Source organism: Gobius niger (assembly GCF_951799975.1).
Source record: "Gobius niger genome assembly, chromosome: 15".
Lineage (NCBI taxonomy): Eukaryota > Metazoa > Chordata > Actinopteri > Gobiiformes > Gobiidae > Gobius > Gobius niger.
In genome coordinates, this window is record NC_136866.1 from 14,630,401 (window position 1) to 14,645,489 (window position 15,089).

General features: G+C 40.6%; 1 protein-coding gene across 1 annotated transcript in view; it reads left to right on the forward strand.

Annotated features, from left to right (window-relative positions):
- lama2 (laminin, alpha 2) overlaps positions 1-15,089 on the forward strand; it is a 183,564-nt gene that overhangs the window by 63,779 nt on the left and 104,696 nt on the right. Inside the window, exons 12-14 of the mRNA XM_079572620.1 lie at positions 1,319-1,421; positions 2,449-2,589; positions 7,524-7,688. Coding sequence (XP_079428746.1) covers positions 1,319-1,421; positions 2,449-2,589; positions 7,524-7,688 — 409 coding nt within the window. The remainder of the gene's footprint in view (positions 1-1,318; positions 1,422-2,448; positions 2,590-7,523; positions 7,689-15,089) is intronic.

The window sequence follows — 15,089 nt, forward strand, 5'->3', positions numbered from 1 at the left end:
AGAAATACATAAACAGTGTTTCCAATATTTTTTATGGTAAGGTACATTTGGCTGCGAGTGTGTGGATTCAAATGAATCACCCACTTTATCTATAAATTGTTTCTGAATTGATAATGGCCAGTGTGCTACAACATGTAATTATAAAATAAAGGAAGAGGCAAAAATGCAGCAGAATCAATATCTCATGATTGGATAAGTATTGGAAAGTAATAGCCTACGAAACGCTGGACTGGGGTCAGCAAAAACAATTATCTCCCTCCATCTAAACATATGTGCTGCCTCTTCTATACCTTCTTTTGTGTGGTTTCTTACCATATTCATTATTCCTACTCTGTACGTGTCCAAACCATGTCACTCTGGCCTCTTTGACTTCACCTCCACAATATCTCACACGAGCAGTTTCTTTAATGCATTCACTTCTGCCAAGGTCCCGTTTTCTGTCGAGTTTATTTTCTTTGTGTGGAGTTTGCTTATTCTCCTCGTGTCTGGAGGGTTTTCCCAGTTGCCCACATTAACCTAAAATATGCACTATATGTTTAGATTAAAACCTCAAGGTAGTCCTGGCTAAAACCTGGGTCAGTATACAAAGATGAAACTTCAGGCGCTGCACTGTGGTCAAATGGAGAATAATATTAGTTTTGTGATGTATTCTCTAACAGACATTATTGGGGGGGAAACATCTTTGTAGTGTGTGTTAAATTTCAGAGCATCTTTATGTATGTACGAACTGTCTGGCTCATGTTGTTGTTCACATTACCCTGAGTATTTCACCCCGAAAGTTAGGGAAATGTGGTTCTAAACATGTCTCTGAAATCCCTGTAAAGACTTGAGAGAGTGGGTTTGTACTATAACTAGCAACAGTCTACATACTCCCTTTTTTGTTGTCTGTGAAAAAAAACAATGGCTATAGCTCCCTTAAACCTAAAAATTGATCCTTAATTGATTTTAAAATATTCTTGGGAAACTAATGTACACAAACATCTGGAGTGGACATCCACCTGGGTCATACTAAGTAAGATCCACTCTCCTCTTAACATTTTAATAACCTTCCTTTAGATGACACCAGCACAGTTTTCAAATTACTTGGCCTAATTGTCTCTCTCATTTGTAAACATATTTCCTTTGGGACTCACCCCACATACAGAACATGCTTGTCACCTGTTTTACGCTGATCTCAGGGCCTTTATTTGGGACAAGTCAGTTTGGTAAATGGACCTTAACCCTGCGGCCATCATTCTGCCATCACTTGTTCTAGTTACAGGACCTATTCTCTGGGCTCTCGTGTTTATTATGCTTATTAAACCCGTTTGTCTCCTAGGTGTGCAGTGGGTTATAAAGACTACCCAACGTGCGAGCGCTGTAACTGCAGTTTAGAGGGAAGCACCAACGAGGACCCCTGTGTGTCTCCGTGTCTGTGCAAGGTGTGTGTGACCAACATGGTGCTGACTCCGCTGAAGCTGACTATGCACGCTACCACTGCCATCACACGTTACATCCACGTGGACAGCATCATGTCGGGCGATGAAGAGCTTACTTAAACGTGACCGAGAAATAGTTTTTACTTTACCCCACTCAACTTCCAATTTGAGGGTTTCATTTTTTTATTGCACATTTTGTTGTAGTCAGGATGGGCCCATACTAAACAATTCCCACAGTATCATCATACACTGACTGACCAAACAAAAAGTCGCCTCCTGGACTTAACTGTTCTGATCTGGTGTTGCTGCAGTTCACAGGTGAATGACCAGGTTTTTCCATCAATGGATTTGTTTTTCCCTGATGGCACGGGCGTATTCCAAGATTTTTACTCCTGGATTTGCCAAAAGCAGTGTCCAAATCACAAGCATCTCTCCCATCATCAATACAAGATCTTGGTGAAAAATTAATGCAACACTGGACATTACACAAACTCATTGAAACATTGCAATATGTGTCATTGTAAATCGACAAAGAAATAATCAGTATTTTGACATTGACAAGAATGATTGTGCTAAAGGCTTGTGAATTTTAGTGAAAGGTAGAATTTCCAACAATGTTGCAGCCACAGAACCATGAGTTCATTTCAGTGAAAGTGGCATACTGCATAGCATTGTTTCTAAAGCCCTCTCACAATGACACAGCATAGGTAAATATTCCCTGCATGCTCCAGTCAGATAAAATGAATAAATGATTGAGAGAAAAAGATAATAAAGAAAAATGAATTATAAAAGAAAAACTGAAAAGGTTACTGTTTTGTACCTTCAATTAAACAAAGCACTAAAAAAGACCTTTGTGTCCGTCTGAGTGGGCAAGGTTCTGGATACACAGATTATGCCTAGTGGTCTGTGTTAACCTTTCCAGCTCTGTCATCATTATCGTCCGTGCATTAACATTGTAATAATAACAGGCCTGGCGCGCCGAATGTCACTTTGAGGGCAGCACATTAACTTCAGCGTCTGTGTCCCGCAGGAAAACGTGGAGGGGGAGAACTGTGACCGCTGTAAACTGGGCTTTTACAACCTGCACGGGGGGAACCAGCGCGGCTGCGACAAGTGCGCCTGTATGGGAGTGTCCAGCCAGTGTGCCCCGTCTGCATGGGCCTATCGCAATGTAAGACAATGTGTTCGAACGGGTGATGCATGAGGAGACTATAGTGATTATGAACTTTGAGCTTTTTGTGTTATAAGCATACAATTGTATTATAATGATCAAGAGATAACTGTTAAATAGAGGCAAATGTGTCATTGTCCTGTGACAATCATTGGGAAACCTTGAGACTCCTAACAGATTACCCTTGTGGTTGATTACAGAGGGCACATTTTTGTCACGAGAACATTGAAGCCTAAATACATGTACACAACTTTGGTAGCTTATACTAAATGACCATTTGTCTTTTTCAAAGTCAGGGCAGATTAGTCCATTTCAACAACACTGCACGTTCAAAACCAGACTGGTAGCAACCACGAACAATGCAGCCTATTAACTTCATTTTCCAGCGTTCTCATATAGGGCCAGTGCCCCTGCATAAAACAAATATGTCAATCAATTCTTTTCAAGCCTATAAATATTGTGTTTCCCGGTACCATTGCTTGTTGAAACCTGATGGCACCATTAAGTAACAGTGACACCAGGTCCACTATGAGAAAAGTGCCAGACAGGGGAAATGAGAGACCACTGTTTTGTTAGGCTTTTGCTGAATCGTCAATGCAACAGTTGAAATGCAACTGTGGCTGTAACTTACTATCACTGTCCTCATTCATATTTTAGCACGCTACGCTAATATCAAGCTACAGGAAGTCTTAACACTCAGAATTTGGCTCAGGAACTTATGTTATAGTAATTATACACCATTTTGTCTGGATGCATTAGTGGGAATTGGCAGGAGCCCAAGTAATTTGATGTGTGAGTAAAAGCTTATTTTAAAAGTAGCTTGTACAGAATGCCAAATGTGATCAGGAACAATCATTTTCTTGTTTTCATCTGAAATACTATTTAAAAATACATATATTTATGATACAAGGCTTATGTATAAGTTAAGTTGCTGATTTGGCACAAGCTTTTTTATTCACCAGATGTCAATATCATAACCAGCCACTAGGTTTGGGACAGTATAGTTTTGTGATATATCTTTTTGTTTCTAGTACTTTGCCTTTCGAACCATGCATCACAATACTTCATGCACTGTGTCACTGTTACCTTGATTATAGCTTACTGAGATAGTGGTAACTTTATGGCCATTGCAGAAAAAGTCAGAGATGAACAGTGAAGTGTTGCAGCTATAATGACTGAAAGAAGAATGCACGAGGGGAGAGACAGTGTATTTGCTGACTTAGATACAAGTCAAAGGCACGAGCTCCTATTTGGTGACAGCACCTCATGACAGGTTGAAAAAGTCTTCCAGTTCAAAATCACACGATAACACAAAAAAGAACAAGGCCAAGACAAAACTTGAAAGACTTGAGGCGGCTAAACTTGTAAACCACACTTCGAAAAAATAAGAAAGCTGTAGGTTTGGGCGAAAGAACATAGAACAAGGAGAAGCCAACCAAGCCCCCCAAAAACATGACATGAGGCAGCAGCAGGAAACCAGGCAGGAACAGGGCGAGGGAGTAAAAGAGGAAAGCTTTTTTTTTGACTGACTGACAGGCGATGAGAGGAAGAGAGAGGAGGAGAGACGCTGACAGCACGACAGCTCAGATTTAGACCGCGATAGTGAATGTGGATGTGTTTGAAGGGGGAAAGGGGGAAGCCAAGGTCAGGTTAATTGCAATGGTAAGATGTGTGTCTCCGTGTCTGTCTACTACACACACACACACGTGTATAAGCAAGAGAGAAAAAATCTTTGGAGGAGTTAAGAGGGAAAAAAAACACAAACACAGTGTCTGTCAAGGTTGTAAGGCTTCCGCTCTGAAGTGTGACATATAGGTGTAAAAATCTTTGAATGTTTTTTCGATGAGGCGTTGAGATAAATCACAGTTTCTGAACATAAAGGGATGAAGAAAAGGTTTAAATGTGTGATAGAGGAAATTGTTATATGGGATTATACAGAGTGCAAAAGCAGTAGAGAAATGTAATAAAACGCATTCACACCCATAAATCTCACCTTAGAGGCCCTGAACCAGATTTTTCCCATTTTCAAACTCCCATAAATTGAGCCAGTTTTATTTGTTAATTGTGGGCTATACTCATTCCTAAATGTTGCTTTCCTAGCATCCTGATTCTTCACAAGAATGCACAGTAATGTTTACAGCCACTAGTCTGCAGCAGCGATTTGTTTTTTCAATGCTTCTTGGGGCGCGTTGATTGCTAAATACTATAAGAGGTTCACTGCAGGTCTCCTTCTCCCTACAAACATCAACACTAAATGCATTTGACTCAATGACAAATACACATTTGTTGAATCAGTAGCAGGTTATTGATATCTATAGGCCTTTTGTTGAGTTACATTTGTGTTTAGAAATAATCTATATGTTGGCGTCCTGCTAAGTTTGGCCATTAAATGTCTTTTCAAAATCCTTCACTTCCTACTGCTGCCAGCAGAGGACATCAGAAGGAATATGATGTTATTTAAATATATATAATGATTAAAGATGGGGCCTTTAACATGTATTTGGTAGCCATCTCAAACACATTGTTGTCACTATCTTGCAACAGGTTGGTTAGAAAATGCAATATTGATCTAAAGTATCTGAAACAAGATATCCAGCAGTTTGATTTTAACGGAATCTCGCGGTACCTAAGCCCCTCTCACCAAAGTGCTTCAAAGGTAAAACAGAAGATCCATCATTTTGGTTCGGCCACTGAGAGACTTAGACAGAGTGTAGGGATGTAGGAGCTCAGAGAGATACAGGGGGCAACACCATTTAGAAATTTGAAAAAGAGAAGCAGGTTAAAGGAATAGGCCACCGTTTTTACATACTGAGATATGTTCTTACCTCACTTTAGCCGAGTTAATATATCCCCGTCTGGTCTTTGTCCGTGCGCTCTGTCACGCAAACGGAGCACATACGCAGCCTCTCCAACATGTCATATAGCTCCAAAAAAGCTCACGATAGAAGCTACCAAGCTCTTCCACGTGTTCCCTATTTAAATAAAGTTACGTGAAGTGTTTTCATGCGAAGTATATTTACACAGAAATGTAGCATGTCGATTTTATAAGCAGATAAAAAGGGGTACTATATTGTGAGGCGTAATGATACGAGGAGCAAAACGTCCGCGCAGTAACTCCTAAAGGTTATTGACGGAAGTGAGCGTCTTTAGGAGTTACTGCGCGGACGTTTTGCTCCTCGTATCATTACTTTATTTAAATAGGGAACACGTGGAAGAGCTTGGTAGCTTCTATCGTGAGCTTATTTGGAGCTATATGACATGTGGGAGAGGCTGCGTATGTGCTCCGTTTGCGTGACAGAGCGCACGGACAAAGACCAGACGGGGATATATTAACTCGGCTAAAGTGAGGTAAGAACATATCTCGGTATGTAAAAACGGTGGCCTATTCCTTTAAAATGCATCCTAAAAACATGGCGATCCATTTCTAAAGCCTCCAAAGATAAGATTTGATTTAAGGAATAGTCTAACTAAATAACTTATATAAGTGAACGATAACAGCAAATATTTCCTACCCCTATAGTAGTTGGAATCATTATCATTGTCAGCCTTTTGTAGTACAATACAGATGAAACTTGAAAAAATGTGAAACTAGTATATGATATAGACTCGTTACAGGCAAAGTGACATATATCAAGCCTTTGTTTGTTATAATTTTGATAATTATGGCTCACAGCTTGTAAACCCCCCAAATAAAACATACTTTTTTTTGTATTTTGAAAATAGACTGTGAGCCATAATCATCAAAATCAAACCAACAAAGGCTTACCATTATGTCACTTTCCATGTAATGAGTCTATATAATATATTAGTTTCACATTTTAACTTGTATTACAGAAATAAATGAACCTTTTCACAATATTCAAATTTTCCGATATGTAAATTGCGAATCTATTAAACATTCTGCGTCCCTCATTTCAAGCTCTATAAAACTCCATACAGCCGCATCTACGTTTAGAGATATCTTGTTAAAGGTCCAAATAACCAACAATGCTAGAAACAACCTAACTTTTTTTTGCCCGAGGTAATGACAAGCTTTTATGTCAACGCAGCAGCCGCTCCGATCATGCCGCCATTTACACTAAACATGACAAGTGACTTAATTTGTGTTTCCTCAAGGCTCAGTGATCTGCTGAAAGCTAATCTGACGCTTCATTTATTCAACAAGGTCAATTTGACAGATGTAGCCGCTGCTGCTAGTTCACTTTTGTACCTCAGCTTGTCAGTAATTCATGCCAATGTGGCAAATGTTTATGTTAAAAGTGTTAGGAAAGACCCTTTGTACACCCGTTTGCATGTAAATGTGCTTTTGAGAACTATTAATGTGTAAAAACGGTCTGCAGTAGGTACAGGATGTCAAAGGGGCAAAGCTGTGCCAAGTCACATTTATTACTGTAAATGCATTATATAGACAATAGGTATAACTCTACCACTGCCGGCCTCTTAACATAATCAGGTGTGGGTAGGGCTGGGTAACCTGTACTTTAACAAGACTTGGTTTTCAATACTGATGCCTGAATGATGCTTTTTTATGATACTTATTCTAAAATATTTGTCGTCTAGAACAAGAAAACAGAACAATAATGCATGGAAGATCTACAAATTTACAATATCGGGTTCATCTCCAATGTCAAGAAATGTGTGAAAAATGGGGAATCATTTTGGGAAAAAATGGGGAGAAATGGGGAGAAATTGTGGAAAAGAAAAAAGGGAAAATTTGGTAAATAAAATGGCAATATCAAAAATAAGGGGAAGATGGGGACCACATTGAGTAAATAAATGGGATACAATTATACTCAAACTGCAGAAAACATTGTAGCCTCGTTTTACAAACTTTCCTGGGGGGAGACTTCCAGATCCCCCCCTTGTTCAGACAATGGGGAAGGTTTGTCCTTGCTCATGAGTTAAACTCTTGCATTTCTCCTCTATTTGTTCAGGAGAGCAGTCTGCTCGGGTGGTACCTGGTTGGAGACGGTGGCTCCACAGTGTGGTCAGTGCACAGAGAGACACCTCCATACCTCAGTGTACGTCATGCCGATGTGGTGCAAGACCTGGGCCCCGCCTATTACTGGAACGCCCCTGGGCTCTTTCTTGGCAACAAGGTTAGTCACACCAGGAAGTATACCATGTAAATGATCTGTTCTCTTCATATTTATATGTGGCTTTGGAGACAGAAGTGTGTTTCACAGATTGATTACTCACCAACCATACCAAAAATAGAAATAATTCCAAATTGTTGAAACACCAGATTTTGAATAGATTATTTCTTGGCAATGTTTTTGTCTATGTAAAGATTAAGAAGAAATGGCATAACATACCAGTGGTGCTTTTTTAAACAGGTATTTAACATGTTTAGAAAAGCACAAATGTATGTTTTTTCCATAGCATCTTTCAGAAAGCTGGCAACAATGTATATGCTTACTGTGAAAAATGCTCATTATGTTTCTCATGCATCATTAGTGCTATCTAGAATTGCATATCTTGAGGCGTTTCTGAAGGCACCGCATTGCACTGAAATACAATAATCCATGAACTTAATGGGCTATATACAATAATAAAAGAACTCAATGGACTGATTCTCTGTAGACACTGTGTTGGCAACAGTGCTAAGAGCTGAGAAACTGATTATTGTCATGAGAAGCATTTCTACTCGACTCTGACATTGTGGTGGTCTCTGCCGTTGTTCTTTCGAGGCTGTAATACAAAAGAATAAACAGCTTTTCAGTTACTATTTGTTTACAGTCACACATGAAGGCTGTAAATGTTGTAAACAACATTACAGTAATAATATATCGTTTTTTCATTGACACATTTTCAGTTGACCTTATAGTGGCTGTACCTTTTTGTATCAAGGGCAATGAAAGGAATTAACCTCAGATTTTATTTTGAAGGTCCAAAAAGAGTGTCACTTTTTACCAATAGAAAATACTTTTTTCTTTGTTTAATACTACTAGTCCAGCACAAGCATTTTGTATTCTGGGCGAGAACATTTGCCCACTGTTTTTCAGAATGGAGCAAATGTAAATGATCTGATTACGCATTAACATACAGTGTGCATAGACATTCAGAGCAAAGACAAACACAAAAACATGGCTGGCACAGATGACAGCGCAACCCAGCGTGAGGCCGCAGTATTTCATTAGATAAAGGCCTTTTGCATACAGCAGATCCAGTTTCTGATTTTTAAATATGTCCGTGGGATACGACGATGCTGACAACACCTCCTGCCGAGCGGACACCTCCCCGCGGGCCCCTCCGCCTCGCGCTAATGTGGCTGTGTATTCTCCGTGACCGTGATTAGACTTTTATCACTCCAGCTGGCAAATAGCTGCAGTCCATGTTTGTGAACTCCGCTCCGACTACCACAGCAGCGGAGCCGGGGCGCCACTGTGATGTTTGTGTCTTAGAGGGATATACCGCTGAATTTCATTAGCGCTCCGGCCCCCAGCGCTGGCATGTCATCTCCTGTCTTTGTCTCAAGCCGCTGCCCCCCCCCCGCCCTCAAAGCATCAGCCACTGAACCCCACTCCGGCTCTCTCCTCCTCCTCGGGTCGGACATTTTTCACCCGCCTGTTCCCTAAATCATTCCCTTCACTCCCCTCAAGCGTCTCTACTCTCTACTTTCTCCCTCTCCTCTTCCTCCTCATGTCTCTCAGGGTAAACAGTGCTTCGCCTGTTGCACTCAATAATTCTGTTTTTTTTTTTCTCTTCCCACCACACAAAACACATTTTTCACACTCCCGGGCCTATATGTGTCAGGCAATGATGAGTTTTGCAGGCGTTTGGGACAGCGACGCAGAACCAAATGACAAACATTACATTATTTAGCATAATTAGCATATTGAGTAGCAAATTAGATTGTTAATTGCAAAAGTTATATAATAAAGGTGAAATGGACATACTGTACATTTAGTGCGTGTAATGTTTCTATGTTAGAGGAGGCTAATTGTCCACCTACATACCTAAATACTCTTCTCTTTTGGAAGACACACACTGTTATTTTTAATTTGAGAATCAGTTTCATTTCATATTAATATGACCCCTTGATGATTGTATAATTTGTTGTTTGCAGAAAGTAATTGCGTCATGTGGGATTTGAAAAACATTTTTTATTTAATTGCAATTAATCTCTCAAACCTACTGTCACCAACAAACATGAAAAGAATAGTACACGTAATTACTCAACAACTACAGAGCAACTGCGCAGTGTAAGTTCTATATCTACTCACAATTACGCTGCTGTGGTTCTTATTTATTACTCGGCACTTTGCACATTCTCTGTTTTTGTTCCTTACAAAACCCAAACATGTATTTCTTCACCCGCGCACTCTCCTCTGGCCTGTAGAAGTCAGATAATGATGTGTTTCGCAGGCATTAGGGACAGCCGAGCAGAACCGAGAGCCTGGGAACAAACAAATTATGAGCGTGCCAGCGAGCGTGCATGCGAGCCAATGGTGTGTAGTGTATAAAAAAAAAGCAATTCTCCTGCCTCTTGATCCGAGATGGATGCTATGTGACTTGACTGTATGTGGCTTCGTGGCGGGCTCCGTCACGTTACACCCCGGGCCATTGGAAGTGACAAGCTACTGTGTTAGAAGAGACTTAATGCGTTTTACTACTGTCTTTTTGGAGGGAGAGAGTTGTTTTGCGCACGACTTCCTGAATAATGAGCCTGTAGTGGATGCTTATTGGCCCATTAGAGCGTTCCGTGGATGCTCATTGGTCCGTCTGAATTGCGACCAAGAAAATGCCCACATCCAGGCGCATCGAGAGGCTGTTATTAAATGTTTCAAATTACACAATGTTTCTGCTGTGTGGTCTGTGAAGTGCAGATACTGTAAGAGCAAAGTCTGAGGTGCATGATGTGAATTGATAATAAGTAGTCCAAATTAATCTGTTTGAAATAAGAAATGTATTATTATTTCACAGGGGCATAATTTCGCTTCAGTAAGTCAGTGCTTTATTTGTCATTGTGCAACTGTACAATAAAGATTGTGCTCAGGTGTAAGTGTTAGTCCTGAGCCGCTGCGACTGAGCCGCACCGCCACTGTGGACCAACCTGACCGGCATGTTTGTGGAGCTAGAGGAAACCGGAGCATCCGGAGGAAACCCGGTTGGCTGCCTTCAGTCTCCTCTGATCCTCTGAAACAGTGTGGCGCCTCCTCGGTTTGTCCCTGTTTCAGAACATGGTGTCCCGCACTGGTCAGCTCTTCCACCTTCTCCTTCCTTTCCTCCTACGCAGCTCGCTCTGCTCCACAACAGTCTTTCACCATCTTCTGAGAAGAGCGTAGCAGATAATCTGTTTTATTCTCCAGTGAACGTCCGCTAGCCAGAACACTAGGGGATGTGTGGCTTAGCTGTGAGTCTTGCCCGGATACCTGTCCTCTTGTGACGACTCCTCTGTGGTGCAGGTGTGGGGGCTCTTGTGCCTCTTCAGTGTTTCAGAAGAAAAAATGTGTTGGTCGCAAATAAGTTTAGCTCATAAGCTAGCTGTTTGTTTATTTAAAAAAGCTGCTTTCTTCAGGACCATTATGGACTCTTTGCAGTAAAAACATATTCACCGAACCCCACAAACATGACAAAGATGTACAAAAGCATCCAGTAAAACATGTGGATCACAGAAACCACAAATGCAATTTGCAAAAAAAACATGATTTTAAATAAAAAGCTGAAAATGATGTTTAACAGCATATGTCTGTCTTCACTGTAGTCTGATCGTAATGCATTGTGCCGTTTATGACTTTCGGAAGGCAGCGATCCGTGCATTAGACTAAATGAAGGACCTTAGCCTTTTATACGGAGCCTAACCCACATGTCATAAGGCTGTTTTGCAAATTGGGACCGTTGCATATTTTCCGTGTCTTGGTTTTCTCTGTGTGCTCCAGTTTCCCTCATCAGGATAAACATGAATAGTAGAGCTGCACAATATATCAACAAAGTATCGTTATCGCAGTTTTACGTGATGTAGTATCCATATCGCAAGAAGCCACAATACATCGCAAAATCACTGAGGCCTTCCACCTGACTGCATTTTTTTGGGCTAACAAAGCCTAAAACAAACGACATCTATTTGTTTATTTTAGTGAGGATTTTGCTCATTTCTTTCCACTTTAGACCTTATTTGTTTTGTTTTAAGTGAAAATAACTTGAAATGGCTTTGAATATCATGGAAAAGTTTATTTATTTCCATAATTCTATTCAAAACGTCACACTTCCATAGATTATACATTCAGGGCCCACTTAAACCATTTCAAGTATTTAGTTGTTTATTTGTACATAATTTGGGCTTCCAGCTCACAAAACCCACGAAAAAAGGATGTCAAAAATTTAGAATACTGTGAAGAATTCACCATTTACATTTTTGCAAAGAAAAAAAAAAATTCAAGCTTTCAAAATGACACGTCAATCTTCAATACTTTGTAGGGAATCCCTTTGCCTTAGTCACTGCCTCGATGCACCGTGGCATTGAGGCATCAGCCTGTGGCATTGCCAGGGAGTTATGGAAGCCCAGATTTCCTTGATGCTTGCTGTCAGCTCTTCTTTATTTTTGGGTGTAGTGTCCCTCATTTTCATCTTGATAATACTCCATAGATTTTCAATGGGGTTTAGGTCCGGCGAGTTGGCTGGCCAGTCAAGCAATGTGATGACATGGGCATCAAACCAGGTTTTTGTGCTTCTGGCGGTATGGGCAGGGGCCATGTCCTGCTGGAAGATGATCTCTGCATCTCATACAGATCCTCAGCAGAAGGAATCATGAAGCCCTCTAACACATTCTGGTAGACTGATGCGTTGACCTTGGATTTAAGAAAGCAGAGTTTACACCTGCACTGGACATTGCACCCCAAATCATGACTGACTGTGGATATTTCACACTGGACCTCAAGCAGCTTGGGTTCTGTTCCTCACCTGTCTTCCTCCAAACACTTGGACCTTGATTCCCAAATGAAAGGCACACTTTACTTTCATCGGAAAAGAGGACCTTGGACCACTGGCCAAGAGTCCATTCCTTCTTCTCCTTGGCCCAGTTGAGACGCTTCCTATGTTGGCTCAGGCTCAGAAGTGGTTTGACCTGAGGAACCCGACAGTTGTAGCCCATTTCCCGGATGCGTCTGAATGTGGTGTTTTTGGAGCTGTGACTCCCGCCTCATTCCACTCTTTCTGGATCTCTGCCAGATTTATGAATCTTCTCTGTTTGATAATCCGCTGAAGCCCATGGTCAGCTCTTCTGCTGATGCATCTTCTCCTGCCACATTTTGCCCTTCCACTAGACTGTCCATTGATATGCTTGGACACAACACTCTGTGAACAGCCAGCCTCCTATGGAGGGTTTCAGTGATGGTCTTCTGACCAGTTGTCAAGTCTGCAGTTTTCCCCATATTGATCCTAACTGAGACAATTGAACCGAAGTGAAGCAATTTAATGGTACCTGGGAAAACCTGTGCAGGTGCTTTGAGTTTAGTAGATGTTTTAGAGTGTGTGACACTCAGTTTAAAACATTCATGCCCTGTAAAGTTTGGTCCGGATGTTCATGTCTTTTGTCTTTTGTCTTTGTCTTTTTTCTTTTATTTCTCAATCTAGTTTTCTTTCTTGAGAGTAATTTGACAAGTAACTTTTTGCTATTTGAAACACACGTGCTGGAGCAGGTTTATTGTTCAGCTCAAACCCTTAATATTGTATAGACCTATTTCCAGGTCAGCATCTGTTTCTCATTGTGCTGCTCTGATCGTCTGCAGCTCCCCTGCTGTAGCGCCCTGAGTGACCAGCTGACCCCCTCATTACTGATGTGTCAGCACCACACTACCTCAGGAAACACAACAGATGAGCTTCAGTGCAAATTCATTCAGCGCAATATGTGATCATTTTACCAAAAGAAAATTAAGGGTGAGATGCGTTTTTCCTAAAAGTTGTACAGTCAAGCAGTTGGCTTTTTTTTTTTTCATTTCTGCTGTACAAGAAAAGTGGCAATATAACAAGAATGTACAAACAGTACATCATGCTCAAACTGGACACTGAATTGCAGCAAAAAGCCCATAAACTAAAGCTCTTTCAGCATTCGAGTACATTGTCATCTTAGTGGGGGCTTTCTCTCACATTCTTGTGTCTATTGGTCCATCTGGAGTCAATCTACCCATCGGCTTGTGTCAACAACAGCGTACAACAAATGCGCGGCATCTTCTTGTCCAATTGCTTGTAAAGAGAAGAGAGACGACCACAGGCATCAGAAACTGTGCCGTACAACTACTGTATATCTGGCCATACAACATCATATTTTGTATCACTATGCCTTCAATGCCAAGGTGTCTTTCCTTGTGTTGCAGTGGAGACTCCATTTCCTGACAGATGACTTTCTCTACCCCCCCTTGAGTTGTTTTGTGGTGTATGTAGTTTTTTTTATACATAAACTGAACAAGGAATGGAATCTCTTTGTGGAGCCTTTCGCTGTGGAGTTTGCTCGTTCTTTCTGTGTGGGTTTCTTCAGGGTGCTATTCAGTTAGATTTTTTACTGGGCCAGATTTGGCAAGCACACCCCGCCCACCAAATGTATTCATATTATTTTCATAAATGAATGAAAATGAAACATTTTTTACCATCACTGCTCAAAGACAATCAGATACAATATTATAACATAGACTGTGTCATGCATGTGTCATTTCAGCCCGATTGGCACCCGGCCTTTTATTATTTTGAAGGCATCCATAATTGTATAGTTATGAATTTTGGAAGAACATTTCATGTAAATTGTTAAAATAAAGTAACTAGCTAAAAGGCTTGAGCTAAACATGCACCAGAAGCACATGGCTACAATATATGTTACCAAAAAAAGGATGTACTTAGATGTAGTGCTCCCGATTACAGCTGTTGGACTCGATTCTACAACAAATGTAGCTACTGGATCAATAAAGTAAACCTAAATTTTACCACCCACCTAAAGAACAAAACGGACACAGCTATAGAAAAATGGGTTTGCAATTATTGGACAAAATTCTAGTTTTATAGATTTCTATTTTTAATTCAATAGTGTTAGTATGTATGTCATAGTGTCAGTATGTTTTTGACCTGATACAATACGTATTGCGATATGTGGGGCCTATACTAACCTTTATAAGAATTTGTCTAGTATTTGTGAGTTGATGGAGCTTAATGCCTCAGATAATTGCAAATAAGAGATGAAAAAAAAAATCCCACACAAACCGAATGAGACTGCTTTTTGACTCCAGAAGTGGCAACATATAGGGTTTAATTGAAAAACTATAAAGAGATTTGAAAACTTTTTGAACACACTACACTGTAGCTATTCAGCAAAGGCCGCCAAAAACGTAATTGTGGTCGTTCCATCTCTTTTGTTTAGGTTTTAATAGCTTGTCCTTGCAGCATGACAGTCCGAATTGTTTGGAAACTGTAAGGTGATTGAGAGTACAAGAGCGGGAACATACTGGCGGCAATGAATGGAAGAGCTGAAAGGCACTATTGAAAAAGGCTAAAAGATTTGCAACACGTTTGTG